General features: G+C 37.3%; 2 protein-coding genes and 1 long non-coding RNA gene across 3 annotated transcripts in view; 1 reads left to right on the top strand and 2 right to left on the bottom strand.

The window, feature by feature from the left end:
• The window catches only part of LOC117993854 (tyrosine-protein kinase-like otk), an 88,130-nt gene extending 81,725 nt beyond the window's left edge, over positions 1-6,405 (bottom strand). Inside the window, exon 1 of the mRNA XM_034981730.2 lies at positions 6,179-6,405. Coding sequence (XP_034837621.1) covers positions 6,179-6,224 — 46 coding nt within the window. The 5' untranslated portion in view covers positions 6,225-6,405. The remainder of the gene's footprint in view (positions 1-6,178) is intronic.
• A 908-nt stretch (positions 6,406-7,313) lies between these two features.
• Dhps (Deoxyhypusine synthase) lies at positions 7,314-8,958 on the bottom strand. The gene has a single exon (XM_034981736.2). The coding sequence runs from the start codon at positions 8,716-8,718 to the stop codon at positions 7,603-7,605; it is 1,116 nt and encodes a 371-aa protein (XP_034837627.1). The 5' UTR covers positions 8,719-8,958; the 3' UTR covers positions 7,314-7,602.
• Positions 8,959-9,930: 972 nt separating this feature from the next.
• LOC117993857 (uncharacterized) lies at positions 9,931-12,424 on the top strand. The gene is made up of 2 exons (XR_011238171.1): positions 9,931-10,072; positions 11,207-12,424. It is a non-coding gene; the product is annotated as an uncharacterized lncRNA (long non-coding RNA).
• Positions 12,425-17,305: the final 4,881 nt, after the last annotated feature.

Raw genomic sequence — 17,305 nt, 5'->3', positions numbered from 1 at the left:
AAAGTGCAAGATCTGACCCATGAGGTCAGCCCATTTGTCAGCAAATATGTCACAGCGAGGGGACTCCTTCAGCAGCGCGTTGAGCGCAGCCAAAGTGCGCGGTATGGGTGATCTGGAGCGCGCTAACGTGCGACTAAACGGACTTACGAAAAATTTGGAGCGGTGGCGGAGATAGCTGTAATTAGAGGGTGCATAAACGCAGCAGAGCTTGTTGTGTAGTTCAGAGCAGTCGATCACACCCCTAAGAATCTTGCAAATTGTACCAATTTGGTCGCAGTCTCTTCGGGTTTTGAGCGAGTGGAAACCCAAGTGCCCTTGGAGAAATTTTGTGGGATACATAAATGGGTAATACCCGTGCAATTTTTTATATAAATACCTTAGAAAAGCTTTTTGAACCTTTTCAAGTAGCAAGGTGTAAGTGCTTTCATATGGATTCCAAATACAAGCGCTGGTTTCTAGCTTGGCACGAACCAAAGCGTCAAATAGCAGTTTTATCGTGTAACAATTTTGAAAATCTTATGAAAATGTTATCTCTTGTTTTTCTTACTGAGGTACTCTACTGTATTTAAGAAATGTAATTGTATTAAATATTTCAATAAAATTAATATAAGAGCGGTGATAGCCTAGTGGTTAAGGCGTCCGCCTTCTTTTCAGGAGGTCGGGGATTCGATCCCGGGCACGCACCTTTTTGGAGTTAAGTACGTTTTAAGCAATTAAATATCATTTGCTTTAACGGTGAAGGAAAACATGGTGAGGAAATCTGCATGCCTGAGAGTTCTCAATAATGTTCTCAAAGGTGTGTGAAGTCTACCAATCCGCACATGGCCAGGGTGGTAGACTATGGCCAAAACCCTCACTCTGAGAGGAGACCAGTGCTCAAAAGTGGGCTGGCTGCCCGGCGCGCAATGTGATCACCGCAGTAACGTAGCAATTCAATAGCGTTTCAAATTAAAAAATTAGTACGCAGGTACTTACCAGTCCTATTGCTTTTTCTAGCTACAGTTTTCCAAGCTAGTTCTGTAGTATGGCGCTGGGAATATTCCAGTACGGTATGGTTGTAGAGGCATGGATGTTTTTCAACTTCCGCTACGAATTGGATGTTTTTTATTTCGGTCATCTTTAATAATAGGTAGTTACTGGTGGCAAATCCAAATGGAATTGGGCTGGCCATCTGCAAAGACTGAAGGACGATAGATGGACAAAAATAACAACCAACTGGTACCCACTTGGAAGGAAAAGGAAACGAGGCAGACCATTTACTAGATGGGATGATGACATTGTAAAGATAGCAGGGAGAGTCTGGACAAGGCTGGCTAGAGATCGGGTCAGATGGAAAGTCTTGGAGGAGGCTTTTACCGCATAAGGCGGTCCTTACAAGAAAGAATATAATCACCTACTAATTACCTACTAAAAACATAACTATATGTAAACTTAAATGTATATATATGTAAAAAAAAAAATATATAAGAGATTTCGTGAGTGGGTCCAAGCCAGGTAGCACCTGCAATTGTAAATAACTACATACTTAAATAAATAAATAATTTATAATAATAAGAAAAAATTAAAAGTAATTGTATATATATATAATATAATGTTAATAATAAGATAAAATTAAAAACTAAGTAAAATTAAGTATGTGCATGTAAGGAATAATAAAAGCTTTTTTATTTATTTATTTTATTTTTACTGGTGGCAGCCAAACGCTAAAACAACTTTTTCAATAATTATTTTGAAATTCTACTTTACAATTTTCAATCTGAGCTTTACTTGCAATGCAAATTCGCCGAATCGAACAATTGCAAAACAATCGCATTGAACATTTTCTCTAAAATGCGAACCCCGAATCGAACTTCAACCGATATTTATAAGCTACTAGCTTATGCTCGCGACTTCGTCCGCGTAGACTACATAAATTTCAAACCCCTATTTCACCCCCTTAGGGATTGAATTTTCAAAAATCCTTTCTTAGCGGATGCCTACGTCGTAATAGCTATCTGCATGCCAAATTTCAGCCCGATCCGTGCAGTAGTTTGAGCTGTTCGTTGATAGATCAGTCAGTCAGTCAGTCAGTCAGTCACCTTTTCCTTTTATATATTACTAGCTTATGCTCGCGACTTCGTCCGCGTGGACTACTAAATTTCAAAACCCTATTTCACCCCCTTAGGAGTTGAATTTTCAAAAATCCTTTCTTAGCGGATGCCTACGTCATAATAGCCATCTGCATGCCAAATTTCAGCCCGATCCGTCCAGTAGTTTGAGCTGTGCGTTGATAGATCAGTCAGTCAGTCAGTCAGTCATTCAGTCAGTCAGTCACCTTTTCCTTTTATATATATAGAAGAAGATTTTTCATATGTTCTGCTTCTGTATGGCTTCTTGCGATATCTCAGCGATATCGGCAATCGATGCAATTCGATATTGCATCGTACCTTGAGTAAGCACGCTATATGTCAAATTTAATGTCAAAAGTACGATTTTTACGTTCGGCAAAGTTTTTGTATTAGATTTTTTGAAGTAGGTACGGTACACATGTTTTTAAAAATAGAATTTTTATGAAAGACGAAAATTAGTGTCGAAAACTCTCAACAGTTTACGAACACAAGCGTCTTGATTATGAAGGCAGGCCATTTCATGTTTGAATTCTTCAAGTTTCATGAAAGAAATGGCGCAACATGTTTTAGGGATTCAGTAACTTAGGCCGAAGCCACACGAAGCGTTTTCGATGCGTTGCGGCGCCGCACCGCTGTGGATTGGAGTATTGGTTGCCCTTGTAACAAGGGCACTGCGTAGCCGCTCCACCGCTCCCGCGTTGGCGTTGCAACGCACCACTCCTGCCCGCTTCATCTCTCTAAGGCTGAGATCTATAGAGCGCACTTTGACTTTGCTCAGATTTAAGATTGAGTGTAACGCGGTGTCCTGCGTGAGCGACGAATACTACGCGACGCGACGCTGCGAACGCGACGAACGCGATCAACTCAACGGCATACCGTGCTTGCGGCCTATATGTCTGTGGCGAGACGCAGACTGCCATATACACATTACGTCGCGTCTTCGTGTCGCGTCGTATTCGTCGCACACATAGGACACCGCGTAAACGAGACAGATTTATGTGAGAGATATACATAGCTCTGTTTAGTTTTAACTCTGTCTTAAGTCTAAGCAAGTCAGAGTGCGCTCTATAGATTTCACCCTAAGCCCAACTCAAGTCCGTTGCGCGTGCGGTGCGTCGCCGGACGACGTCGTAACGCATCGTGTGGAATATGTACAGCGATTTCTCTATAGGATGACGAAGCGGCACCGCTCAGGCTTCACTCAAGTACCTACCATGGATCGAGTGAGCCTTTTGCAACTAGAAGACAATGAGAAGGTCTAAGATGGAAGAGGGCTAGTTTGGAAGGGGTATGGCAGTTTCATTAAACCCATACCCTTGATAGGTTTTTACACAGCACCGTACTGGAATGCTTAATCACTTTGCGGCACGATAGGGTGATAACTAGCCACGGCCGAAGCCTCCATACCGGACCAGAGTCAATTAAGAAACTGAAATTCGCAAAATGCCGCTGCCGGGAATCGGATCAGGGACCTCCCACTTATCAGTGTTCACCACTGCGCCAGGGTATTCGTGGTATAACACGCAGCCAAAACTAATGTTCATCGGCCTTTAGAATGACATTTCGGCTTTGTAGGGCGTTGTCTCTGTCACTCATACCTATATAACGTTTTGTCTCATCAACAGAGACAGTGCACTACAAATCTCTTTCTAAAGGTCGATGTACATTACTTTCGGCCGTATACTGTAGGTATTATTAAAAACTTGATACACTTTGTAGCATCATCATAATAGTCAACAGTGTCTTATGATTCATAAATCATAACAATGGCACCTTCAACACGAAATGTAATCTTTCATTGCAGAATGCTGACCACAACAAAATATGCATTGACATACAGTTATAGACTCTGTTGTGAATAAATTAAGGTTGAAATTCATTTAAAAAGCTACAAAAATGTTGCCAAGTTACTAGGTAGCAAGGGCATTTCTTTTGAATTTATGATTTAGTAATTGTACATAGATATTGTGGCTAATTCCGTTGTACACAATTTCTAAACTAAACAAAAATGAGACATCTAAATCTATTGCTATCCATTTCATATTGTTGCTTGCGGAAAAGGATAGCACTAGATTTAGACCTGTTAATTTAGTTTAGTTTAGAGATTGTGTACAAGAGAATCGACCCCATTGTGGCTAATTCCGTTGTACACAATTTCTTAACTAAACTAAAATGAGACATCTAAATCTATTGCTATCCGTTTCATATTGTTGCTTGCGGAAAAGGATAGCACTAGATTTAGACATGTTAATTTAGTTTAATTTAGAGATTGTGTACAAGAGAATCGACCCCATTGTGGCTAATTCCGTTGTACGCAATTTCTTAACTAAACTTAAATGAGACATCTAAATCTATTGCTATCCATTTCATATTGTTGCTTGCGGAAAAGGATAGCACTAGATTTAGACCTGTTAATTTAGTTTAGTTTAGAGATTGTGTACAAGAGAATCAGCCCCATTATGAACCTAAGATGTAAATAATTAAATGCAACTTTCTAAGCATGGAGCTGAAATCCGATTTTACTCAAGTACCTATTTCTTTATTCTTCATTATTGCGTTTCACATGTTTCCACTTACAATAATAACATGAGGTAATGTGAGACCCTGTATGGGTATAGCAAAATATACATTTACCCTCTAACAAATAAACCTGGAATAGCGGTGGAATAGTTATACTCTGTTTTGTCTTTTTCCTTCAAATGTCAAATTACTGATGACAGAGAAAGACAAAACAGAGTATAACTATTCCACCGCTATTCCAGGTTTATTTGTTAGAGGGTATAATTATTACAAAATTCACTTAGGTATGTAATCATAATCCAAATAATACCTATTATATATGTGAAAGTGTGGATGTTTGGATGTTTGTTACTACTACTACTTTTTATCCCGGAAAATCAAAGAGTTCCCGCGGGATTTTGTAAAACGTAAATCCACGCGGACGAAGTCGCGGGCATCAGCTAGTATTTACAATATTCATAAATTACCTATAATAACAGACTTAAGAGAAAGATACAGCCAGACAACATCAAATGGAAGCAGGGAACTGCTGCTTTCAGATGGTGCAAGACCATGGTGTGTGGAAGTTCATACAAGAGGCCTATGTCCAGCAGTGGGAGTCATTGGTTGATAATGATGATGACTAGGTGAGGCCTGCAAGTTTCCCAGTGCAGATTCATGTTTTAAATCCCTGTGGGAACTCTGGTTTTTTCAGGACAAAAAGTAGTTTTCCCGGGATGTAAGCTATCTCTGTACCTAGCAAAATACAACAAACATATTTTTCTTCAGCAAGTGATATTTAATTGCTTAAAATGCATATAACTCTGAAAGTTAGAGGTGCATGCTTAGGTTTACACTCTGTACTCCTCGATTAGGAGTGTATGAAGTCCTTACATTACTTAGTAGCTGATGCTCGCACCTTCAAGTGTGTCGAATTAGGTTTTTAAAAATCCTGTGGGAACTCTTTGATTTTCCGGGATAAAAAGTAACCTATGTCACTCCAAGTCTTAAACTATACCCATGCACAAAATCACGTCGATCCCTAGCTTCATTCCGACGTGATTGAAGGACAAACCACGCACACTTCCACATTAATTATAATAGGGGTAGTGATTACTAATTAGTCTCTATAAAAATAAATTAGACTTCCGTCGGTCGGTCGGCTAGACACTTCCATATAATATAGGAAATAAATTTCTAATGGTATTAAAAAAAAATGGTATGGAAGTAAAAATTGTTTTGGATTATAGGACACAAGGTTTAGTTTATTACATCCAGGATTTAAAAGGGAACTAAGTGGAACAGATATAAAAAAGTCAGGGCAGGTTCATTTCATATCTAAAATAAACTGCAAGAAAAAAAACAATCTTATTGGACGCATGTTAGCTTCAAACAAAGTCTCGACACCAACGATCAAACGAAACCAAAACCTTTGTCAACAAACAAGCGAACAGAACCAGACATCAAAGGATTCCAAAACGTGCAACGAATTACATATCCTAACAAAATACCATTAATATCTGACCGTAAACACCTATAAATAGCGGCAAAGGACTAAGGATGCTACTTACCGGATAACACGAGAAAAACGAATATCATCAGACGAAACCAGCACATTTTTATCACAGTAATGTTAGCCACTTTGTTTTAAGTTTTGTTTTTAAAACTTTAACTGTTGAAAACCATGTTTTTACTTAGAAGACGCTTGGAAGAAGCATTTTTGAATGGAAGCACGAGTTAAATAAACTGTATACGTCCTACTCAACGCGACCGACAACGAATAACTGAATAACTGCAAAGTTCATTTTCGCTGTTCAGTGTTCACACAACACAAACTTGAAAAAGCTTTTCAAGCAAGAGCCGCTTTCATGTATGGCACACATTAACAACTTTTGTTTTAGCGACACACGCACACTAGTACTTCCAGGCCCAGACAGCGGCTAACTTCACTGCATATTTGACAGTTCATTCACACCAATAACGTTCGGATAGCTGTACACCTTCTTTACGGAACTCTTTGTTGGCAACATATTATTGTATTTTGCGATATTATCATATTTATAATTAGTTAAAAACATGTTATTCATTAAATAAAAATAATGAAAATCCCCTAATGAATCATTATTGAAATTCGGCACGGCACAATGCTGCCAGTATTCTGTATTACAAACATTATGATTATGTAGCCAGTAGTAATTTTTTTACTGTTTATGCTATTGGATAACAGACAGCGCTAAAAGTAACAAATTTAGTTTTTGTGCTATTTGACAACAGATGGCGCTAGTAACCAAAACACATGCAGCTAGGAATGGTCGATTTCGTAAAACCTGCATCAATCATTATTGTTGTGAGCATTATACGTACATTGCTATACAAAATTACTGAAAAAACGTAAACAGCTACGTTCACGGTCAAGGAAAATAATGACTAAAATACGCACAGTACATAATTTGGTACCTAACATTGCTATGCTGCTATGTAACATTTAAAAATTTTCAATATTGTAAATGTTACATAGCAGCATGTTGAAATATGCATGTGACAAAGTTAAAATAGTTTGAAATAAAAAAATAGTTTATTCCATAAATAAACACTGCGCATGTAGTCTTTTTTACGCATTGTACGTAATTTTGACTTACATGGTGTTAGGAGTTAACGCGACGATAATAATATAGGTACATTATGTATAAAATAATAACAAACTCAGAATTATACATAATTTTATTCAACATTACTTTACAAATCAGTACAACAAAAACAATGATCATACCTGTTTTAAGACTATTTTACATATAAATTATACCCGTTTACAAAATAAATACTATTTTACATAATAATAAAATTTATTTCTGTTATCCATAAAAGTGTGTGTGTGTGTGTAAAGTCTACCAATCCGTACATAGCCGGCGTGGTAGACTATGGCCAAAACCCTTCGCACCCTGAGAGGAGACTCGTGTTCTGTAGTGAGCCGGCGATGGGTTGATCAGGATGATGACTACACATTTTTTTTACTGCTAAAATGATACTTAGCAAAAGTCTGAGCGACTAACAATGGCAGAACCAGGGTTGCATCTGCATATAACTTGACTGGTGTTGCATTAGGACGTATTTTTCCCCAAGACACCGCTTCATCAGGTCTAGCTCCGGAATCACTGCCATCAAATTCACTGGCTGTATTAATATATACAGCATAATCAGCACCGTTTCTCATTAAATTTGCATTATTTATATGATGTTTTATAAGACCACCTCCTAATATAATCATTCCGGTATTATTAGCTTTAACAGCCATTGTATTCAACCTACGTATATCACCTAATATATCAATGATTAGACCTGGACGTTTGTATGAATGAAAATACATCATATCACCCAAGGATCCATCTGTTAACGCAGGACTAAAGATCGGTATGTTGTTCCGCGCAGCCCAATAACAAACGGAACTTTCATCATTAATTCTCTCTCCCAAACGAGTGATTATTTTTGACGGTGACCAAACTATACCATCACTGATTTGCTCGTCCAACATTTCGTCTAGTACTGGAGTAACCCATTTCTCAAATAAGCAATAATTATCGTTAGGAACTAATAAGTTACCGATTCTATTAATTCCGCGCATTCTCAACATTTTTCCACTCAAATTGAAGTCACCTACATAGGTAGGTGCGAGACATTTGATCAAATCCTCTTCAATACCACCCGCTGTAGTCACTACACAGTCCACAAGTTTATTCTTGACTAAAAACCGTATAGTTTCTCTTAGACCAGAGGAAATCATGTTAGAGGTGTAACCTAAGAAAATAGTGCAATTAGTTTTCTTCTTGATAAAGATATCTTCTTCGAAAGGGTCGCTGGTATCTTCGGTCAAAGGTACGGAGCGACTTTTGAGCATTTTATTGATTTCAGTCACAGCTCTTCCAAAATTTGTCGCTTGGAATCCTGATCTAGCGTAACTCTCTAAAATCTTGTTGTAATCTGTTCCATTCTCCCAATCGTATCCAGCTACAGTTGGAGTCTCCGCTGGAAGCTCTTGACTTGGAGCTAGAACAGCACTTCGTGCCGAATCATTAGCCAAAGATTTTATCTTCTCGACTTTTTGTTGGACATCCATGTTTTTAATTTAGTTTGTTGATATCGAAAATTGATTGCAAGACCACAAAACTCACTCGAATATTAATTTAATTTGATAACACCATTCACCAATACCTAACTTATTTGTCTTCTTCTTCTTATTTTGCTTTATGGCTTTCAGTAACTTATTTGTATTTATTATTAGTTCTAGAACACAGTAGAAGTTGTATTGTAATAGAATAGAAGTGATAGAGCCTAGGGCTAGAGGTGATAGAAATCTAAAACGTCAAAGTCAAACAGCCAAATGTCAAAGGCCAAATGCATCGAAGGAAGGATACATCGAAGTCTCAGATTAAGAATCAAGGTAGATTTGGCATTAAAATAATAATACCTTGTTAGAGCAAGCTAGGTGTATAGAAAAGCTCTTAAGAGTGATAGCCTTTGTCATAGTTTAGCTTTTTTTTGTTGAGCACTTTGTAGTTTGTGCCCAACAAACCTCTGTGATAGTAATTTATTGCGAATATTACGAGTTTTTATTTAGTTTTCTGTTTTAAATTTAGTATTGAAGATGTGTAGAAGCCATTTATGTTGCATTGCTGTGTAAAAGGTGTAGCGAACGCAAATTATGAAACATAACTTTCATACGTAACTTTCTTTTGTTGTTTTGTCCCTTTCGGGTATACGCGTTTGACAAGTCTCCTTATTCTTAGCCTGAGATCGAAGTAGTAGATAAAATTTCTTTGGCCAAAAAGGGCCAAATGCTTGGATGAATGTTATTGCCAATGTCAACCACAAGTCAAATATCAACGTCACCCCACGAACGAGCGATTTTATGCAAATTTTATGGCAATTTTGCATGATTTTGCACACGGCGATTTTGCGTCTTTACTCTATGAATTTTACATTTCCTTAGAGCGTGTCCACACGGCGCGTTGCGTTGCGTTGCGTCGTCGCAACGCAAATATTTTGACGCATAGCCGGCCACACGGGCGCTGCAGCGTTACTATGACGCAGTCAACGTTCCGTCGGCGCAGCGGCGACGCACAGTTGCGGCAAGTATTTTGAAAAAAATTCGCAGTCAGTCTATAGCAAATCATGGATCGGAAAAGACGTCTAGCATTGCTCCTATTACTACGTCACCGCCGAAATCGACGCAAGATCACAAGACGGTACTGGATCAGTCCTTTCATTTCATTAAGAAATCGTGATGGACAGTTTTTTTTTTTAGAATATCGGGAGTTGCTATTAGACGAAAAGAAGTTTTATAATTTTTTTAGAATGAGTGTATCCAGCTTCGAATGTTTATTGAAGTCCTTAGAACCACACATACGAAAAAACTATACTAATATGAGGAATCCAGTGGAACCAGTAGAAATGCTGGGAATCACTTTAAGGTAACTATATAAATATATTTAAGTAATAAAAATATAACAGTTTTTTTGGTTTGTTTAATTAGTAATCAACTCACAAATAATCAGCAATTGTCATAATTTTAAATTTAGACATTATTTAAGAGAGTAATCAACTCACAAATAATCAGCAATTGTCATAATTTTAAATTTAGACATTATTTAAGAGAGATATCATCCAGTAATTACAAATTAGAAAAATCGTATTCAGTTTCTTCACTTGCTTGAGATGTTTCTGGAGATGTAATTGAATTATTAAAATCAGAAATGTATGTACTTTGAAAATTTGCTGTTTGATACCCATATGGTGGTTGGTGAGACGTTGATGGGCCACTCACATATGATGATGTTTGTCCATACCGCATTTCATCTATAATTTGTATAACTTTACTTTGGAAACGGAGAGTTTCTCGGTCGGAAAATTCTTGAATAGATGGCAATATAGCTCTGAAAAAGGACATATGGCGATTTTCCGGCTCCTTGAGAAGTTTTAGTCCTTCTCTTTCAAACTCATCCATTTGCATTGCCCTTTTGCGCGCGACTGGAACATAGCGCGGAGTGTTGTCTGTGGTAATGTCATCATTTGTAGACGTAGATTCATTGTTGATTTCTCTAGGCGAGTCTAAGCTAGATTCGGTGGCATTTTGTTCCACTTTTCTCAAAAAAAGGAGTTGATTGTATAAATGATACTTCTTCAGTTTCGTAGCGCCCGAGCCCGATTTTGATGCTTCTTTTAATTTTTTTGAATATCTGAAGTAATTATCTTTTACACTTCTCCATTTTTTTATTAAATCATTACCTGCAAAACCAATAGTAAACATGATTTAATAATTTATACATAGTGAATTTCTCGATAAAATTTAATGACATATTCAGATATCGTTAACAAACACTATGTGACCGACTCTGGAATCGTGAAAATATAACAGCTGTTACATACAAAAAGCAATACCTACTGAATCAAAATGTATGCAACAGCTGCTATTTTTTTCGCGATTCCAGAATTAATTGGTTACATAGAGAAAGTTATTTGCTATCGATGTCTGAATATGTCAGTATTTTTTTTCGGGTATCTATCTATCTCATAAATGCATATTATAATAATTATTTTCTTTTCAGATACCTAGGAAGTGGAAATTCAATAACTGATTTACATTTCAAATTCAAACGGGGAAAATCTACTATTGCATATATAATACAAAGAGTTTGTCGTGCTATATGGACCAATCTTCTTCGAGACAACATCCCTGAACTGACAACTGAAAGTTTCCAAACAATAGCGAGGGGTTTTGATGTAAAGGCAAATTTTCCTCAATGTGTTGGTGCCATCGACGGCAAACATATCCGCGTGTGTAATCCTGCAAATAGTGGCTCACTTTTTTTTAATTATAAAGCCTTTTTTTCGATTGTGTTGCTAGCTATTGTGGATTCAAATTACAAATTCGTATTTGTCGACATCGGTGCATACGGAAAAGAATGCGATTCAACCATATTACAAAATTCTAAACTGTACGAGCTAATGATTAACAACAACTTACCACTACCTCAACCCCAGCCACTCTCTGGTAGCAATATACCAACCCCGTATGTATTTGTGGGTGACGAAGCTTTTGGACTGAGCAAACATATTATGCGTCCATATGGCGGTCAAAATCTCGACTTACAACAAAAGGTTTTCAATTACCGTCTAAGCAGAGCCAGAAGATATGTCGAATGCGCTTTTGGGATTATGGCTAACAAATGGCGCATTTTTCACAGACCGATAGACGTGTCCTATGACTTCGCTACTGACATTATAAAAGCATGTTGTGTATTACACAATTTTGTCGCTGATCGAGATGGTTTTAGACAAAGAGATAAATTTGCTATAAGTGTTGATGAATTTCTCCCAATACAACCCGTACATGAAGAACAGACAGCACCGAATGTCATAAGACAGCAATATGCGACCTATTTTATGACTAGAGGAACTCTGCCTTGGCAGCTAAATAAGGTATAATTGTATTATGAGGGTTTTCAAGATTTTCTTGCACCGCCAATTCCGCGATCAGTAAAAAAATAATATTTTATACCTACTCAGCGTAGTCTAGGTTAGTTTTGAGCTAAGTAATAAAATAGTACTCACGCTAATCTAAATTCCCTAAGTTTTAAAATTTTAGAGTGTCGAGATATTAATTTTGTACTGATCGCGGAATTGGCGGTGCAAGAAAATCTTGAAAGCCCTCTTAAATAAAAAAAACATAAATATCTGTACTGTGAACTCACCAACTTTATTTTTTCGTTCAGCTGTGAAATTCTCGTAATCAGGAAATAAAACTTTTGATATGTCTTCCCAGGCTTTTGTTTTTAAATTTTTATTTTTAAAATCTACGTTTGACTTGTCCCATATAATTTCCCTTTCCTGTATCAATGTAATCAAGTAATCTATGTCAATTTCTTCAATGGTATTCATTTTACCCTGCAAATAAAACTAATTACCCTGCAAATAAAACTAAATACAAAAACGTAAACGTAAAACGAAATGAGCTTCCGTGTATCCTCTCTGTCAACGCACAAGCAACTGAGCGCTGACGCTCCGACGTCGCACGAGTACACCCCCTCCCGCTTCGTCTCGGGGGCTGCTGTCCGTCATGTGTGCGTTGCGACGACGCAGCGCGCCGTGTGAACACCTTGGTTATTTGTATGTAAAACAACGCAGTGGTAGCGCTGCGTCGACGCAACGCTGACGCAACGCGCCGTGTGGACTGGCTCTGAGATCTGAAGTTGATTCCATGGAGGGCGGGCTGTTGTCGTTTGCGTCTCTTTATGCGCATGTGCGCGATTCGTGCATGTGCAGTTCTAACAGTGTTTCCATGTACACGGTAATTACCGTAGATGCACCGTAATTCAGCCCTAATCTACCGTCAAGGTAATATGGCCATTACCTTGACCGTGTCACCGTAATACAAAATCACGTTAAAAATTCATAATATACTGCGTAATACGAGTACGAATCTCAGTCACCTAAGCATATTTCGTAATGGCAACATTTCTCTTGCTTTCGGTTTAAGCATCAAATCTCAGCAATCTATTTTCGTCCTTATTCAAGCAATTAGGAAGGAGTAAAATGTAAAACTAATGAGATTTAACAAAATATTAATATGAATAAATCCGTATATGAAAAAGATATTGCTATGCTAGGAGAGTCAGATTCAGAATAATATTAATAGTTGATTAAAAAGCAAATTCATGACGTTGAGATATGTTGTGGCCGTATGGTAATAATTAAATGCGGCAACGGTGAAAGATGTTTATTGAGAGCCGGCTTATGATCTACTACTCGCTTATGGACTAACAATACTAATAAAGAAATCTTACATACTATTGTTTTAATCTTATTGCTTAACTACCTAACCTACATAATTTTGCATCACCTCTCTTTCAATCCGATGTGCAGGCAACCTAATTCGATATATTGAGGAGTTGCATTTTTATGTTACTTAAACTGACAATTCGTACATATTACAACTCCCCTGAAAATGTATGCGGTTACCCCTCCCCTTAAAAGAAAAAAAATGTTAGACGCTACATCGAATCAGAAGAAAAGATGATGACAATCACAAAAATAAAATCTAATGCTAAGTAAAATTAAAATTATGTAAGGAAACATTTTTTTTTTATTATTACTTCCTGTGCTCAAGTGCAATTTATCTTATCTCTTACTACGTATGGGCATACTTTCAACCTTACTTATAACTAGAAAAATCGTAATCTATTAAGTGCAGTCAAGGATTTAACTTTTACAAAAGTTTCGAAAAATCTCATCATAATAAAATAATCTCAAAATAGCATCATAGGTATTAGATATGTATAAGTTGAGGTATCGATTTCACAAATCGACTTCAAAAGATTCTTTGACCTATCAAATCGTCGTCATCATAAGTATACAGCTGTCGTATAGCATCGTCGTAAGACGGTAAATATAAGGTTTCTATTCTATAACCCATAATAATACCTATTATTAAGTAAACATCTCAGGTATTCATATTTCCTGGACAGTCAAAATAAATCTCTCCTAGTCTTCATCTTCCTTTCAAGTTACTTCTTCACATAATACAAATAAATAAACAAATCAACAAACGCGGCGCGTACTCTCTCCTAATAAATATTTAACATAACATGCTTGCAAGCATTTTTCATAAGACTTATAGTCTTCATCAAACTTATTTCTTTCAATAAGTATTTCAATAACATTCAACTTTTCATAAAAATTCTAGGTCTTTCACTAACACCAGCGCGGTAGATAATGATCAAGAGTCTAGACAAATATATAGTTGAATGAGGAGGTACTAAATATGCGCAAAACATCGCGTCCAAATAAATAAATAATAATCATCTTCCTACGTCAGTATGTCTCAATCCCAAAATAAATATTGTATATTTTATACCTATAGCACTTCTACAGCCGAAGGGTGATCAAGCCTTTGGTTTGCAGAGTCCTAATTTGTCAAAGCCGGGTATAGTCTTACATCGTCAAAACTTGCACGAAACTAGACGAAAAACGTCTGTAGGGGAAAAAATTCTCCTTATTTCATATTAATTTCCTTGTATTTGCAAATTGCATCTCTAGCAAAACCATTGTCTCGTATAACAATATCAAATGTTCGGGTACGCGTGTGTCGTTGACCACGCGATGGCACCGTTATAATTCTCTGAATTATTATATTTCGATTTTAACACCGAATACTTACGAAAGAAGTAAGTACCTACTTATTCATTTATTAATTATCTATTATTATTTTAAACTATCCTACACACTATATAACCTAACTTATGAGTAGATAGTGGAGCAAGTATTATTTATTATTTAAAAAAATTACCAATATTCTCCTATCCTATACGTACAAAATTAAATTATCTACCCAAAAAAAAAATTACAATACCTACACATTCTACCTATTTGCCCATTACGAGAGATAAATTGCACTTACTTTAACTGTTAGCGACACATTTTATTAATCAATTTCGTGACCGCCGTGTAGTCGCCGTCGTCGTCAGGACTGGTTTTGGTCATCAGGTCCGGAGGTCTGGAGCCTGCGCCTCTTCTTTACTGCATCTTAGTGGGCCGGGCTAACCCTGGACTCCTCGAACTGGGCCGGGAATACCCTGGACACCTCCTAGTTGTGGCCGGGATAACCCTGGACGCACGATGATGCTGGGCCGATCAATGAAGCTTGAGATTGTCTTCTGTTCATTATGGATTCATTTTTTTTGGCTTATTTCTTGATATTAGTGTTTCTTGATTTTTAATACAGGACGTGGAATTAGTTTCTTCTTTTTGTTCTAGCTGAGTCTTGAATATTCTTTTGAAAATTGTGTAGTCTTCTTCTTGATCGGTGCCCAGCCGGTGCACGCACTTAGATTAGGCATGCACCGACTGGCAAGGGTCGCCATGAGATATGTTGTGGCCGTATGGTAATAATTAAATGCGGCAACGGTGAAAGATGTTTATTGAGAGCCGGCTTATGATCTACTACTCGCTTATGGACTAACAATACTAATAAAGAAATCTTACATACTATTGTTTTAATCTTATTGCTTAACTACCTAACCTACATAATTTTGCATCACCTCTCTTTCAATCCGATGTGCAGGCAACCTAATTCGATATATTGAGGAGTTGCATTTTTATGTTACTTAAACTGACAATTCGTACATATTACAACGTTTTTTCTTTTAAAAATGACACGGTAATTTACACGGTATTCTTTTAGCTAATCCACCGTAATTTAATCTAGAAACACCGTAATTTTAACCCTTGAACACGGTAATTCTCGATTTACATATGGAAACACTGAGTTCTAATGAACTGCGCACGAATCGCGCACATGTATCGTTGAACCATTTATTCATCCAAGCGTTTAACTAATGTTAGACGTGTTATCTACGACTTTACGTGGATTTTACCGTGTATTAAGCCCCAAAATTATGACAGACCTGGAATAACCTTTTTCTTATATAGGCGCACGCTTGACTACGATCACACCTGATGGGAAGTGATGGTGTGGCCTGATGGAACGCGTTTGCCTAGAAGGTCTCTCACTTCACTCTTGATTTGATACTTTAGAATTCCTTATTTTATGTCTGCTCTATCAAATTAGGTTAAATATGTTAAAAACATGACTATCTCTTTCTTACTTATGAAAATTTAGCTAAGTTAGAGCGTAACTAGTTATTTCCAATCAACAATTATTTTGTATAAGACATAAGAGCAATTCCGTTTACTCTATGGTGCAGTTGCTGTTACCATTGTATACTATCTCTATGCTTCAAGCCTTCTTCAAGCTTGAAGCAAATGTCACTTGTCTGAAATTCTGTCAAGTAACATTTTTAAGCTTGCAACTGCACGATTAATGTACTTAAATCCAGGTAAAGCCTGACCAGAAAAATAAAATAGCTAGGTATCTTGCCACAATGAGGAAAACCCGTGAAACTAATTTATTGCAAGACCATAATACGTACCTACATGACCGTCATCGATGTATGACCGTAGACCACAGATCACTCGTAGACGTAGACCATTACATTACCATGCCATTACCTAGTGGCGCCCCCAGAGCAAGTTTTTTCTTTTTTCTGCGCGATTGCGGGAGAGAATCACTATCACGATCGCAATCACCTCTGATTGGTTGGCGCTCGCTCACTATTGGCTACAATGCATTGTTGTAACAAGAATCGCACAAATTCAGCCAATCAGAACAATTGAGATTGTACGGATACGAGTAATAATGATTGATGCAGGTTTTAGATGGGTTTTAGGCAATCGCCCTACATGTCAGGCTTTTAACTTTGTTTAAACTAAGTAGGTAGTTAATCAAAACTTCAAATATCGTAGGTTAGGGAGGCCTAAATTCTTACGTAATAATTGGAAGGAAGGAAATAGCAAAGCTGCGGGTCAGAGATCAACTAGCAACTACATATCACTTCATATATAAACATGCAGGCAGCAATTAAGTTACCCATAACCGAGGCTTCACGATCCACGTAACACTTATATCATTTCATTTGAAATGATACAACACTCCCTTTTCTAGGTGTGTTTAGTGTACAAACATGAACCATAAGCAACACGTTTTTTTAAAATTCAGATACAAGTTAGCCCTTGACTGCAATCTCACCTAGTGGTAACTGATGATGCAGTCTAAGATGGAAGCGGGCTAACCTGGAAGGGGTATGGCA

Source organism: Maniola hyperantus, chromosome 25 (assembly GCF_902806685.2).
Source record: "Maniola hyperantus chromosome 25, iAphHyp1.2, whole genome shotgun sequence".
NCBI classification, from domain to species: Eukaryota; Metazoa; Arthropoda; class Insecta; order Lepidoptera; family Nymphalidae; genus Maniola; species Maniola hyperantus.
Note: the sequence above shows the minus strand (reverse complement) of the source record. Positions and strands in the feature narration are given on the sequence as shown.

Excerpts from the sequence above, each read along its gene's own strand:
- Dhps (XM_034981736.2), bottom strand. The coding sequence starts at position 8,718 with ATGGATGTCCAACAAAAAGTCGAGAAGATAAAATCTTTGGCTAATGAT.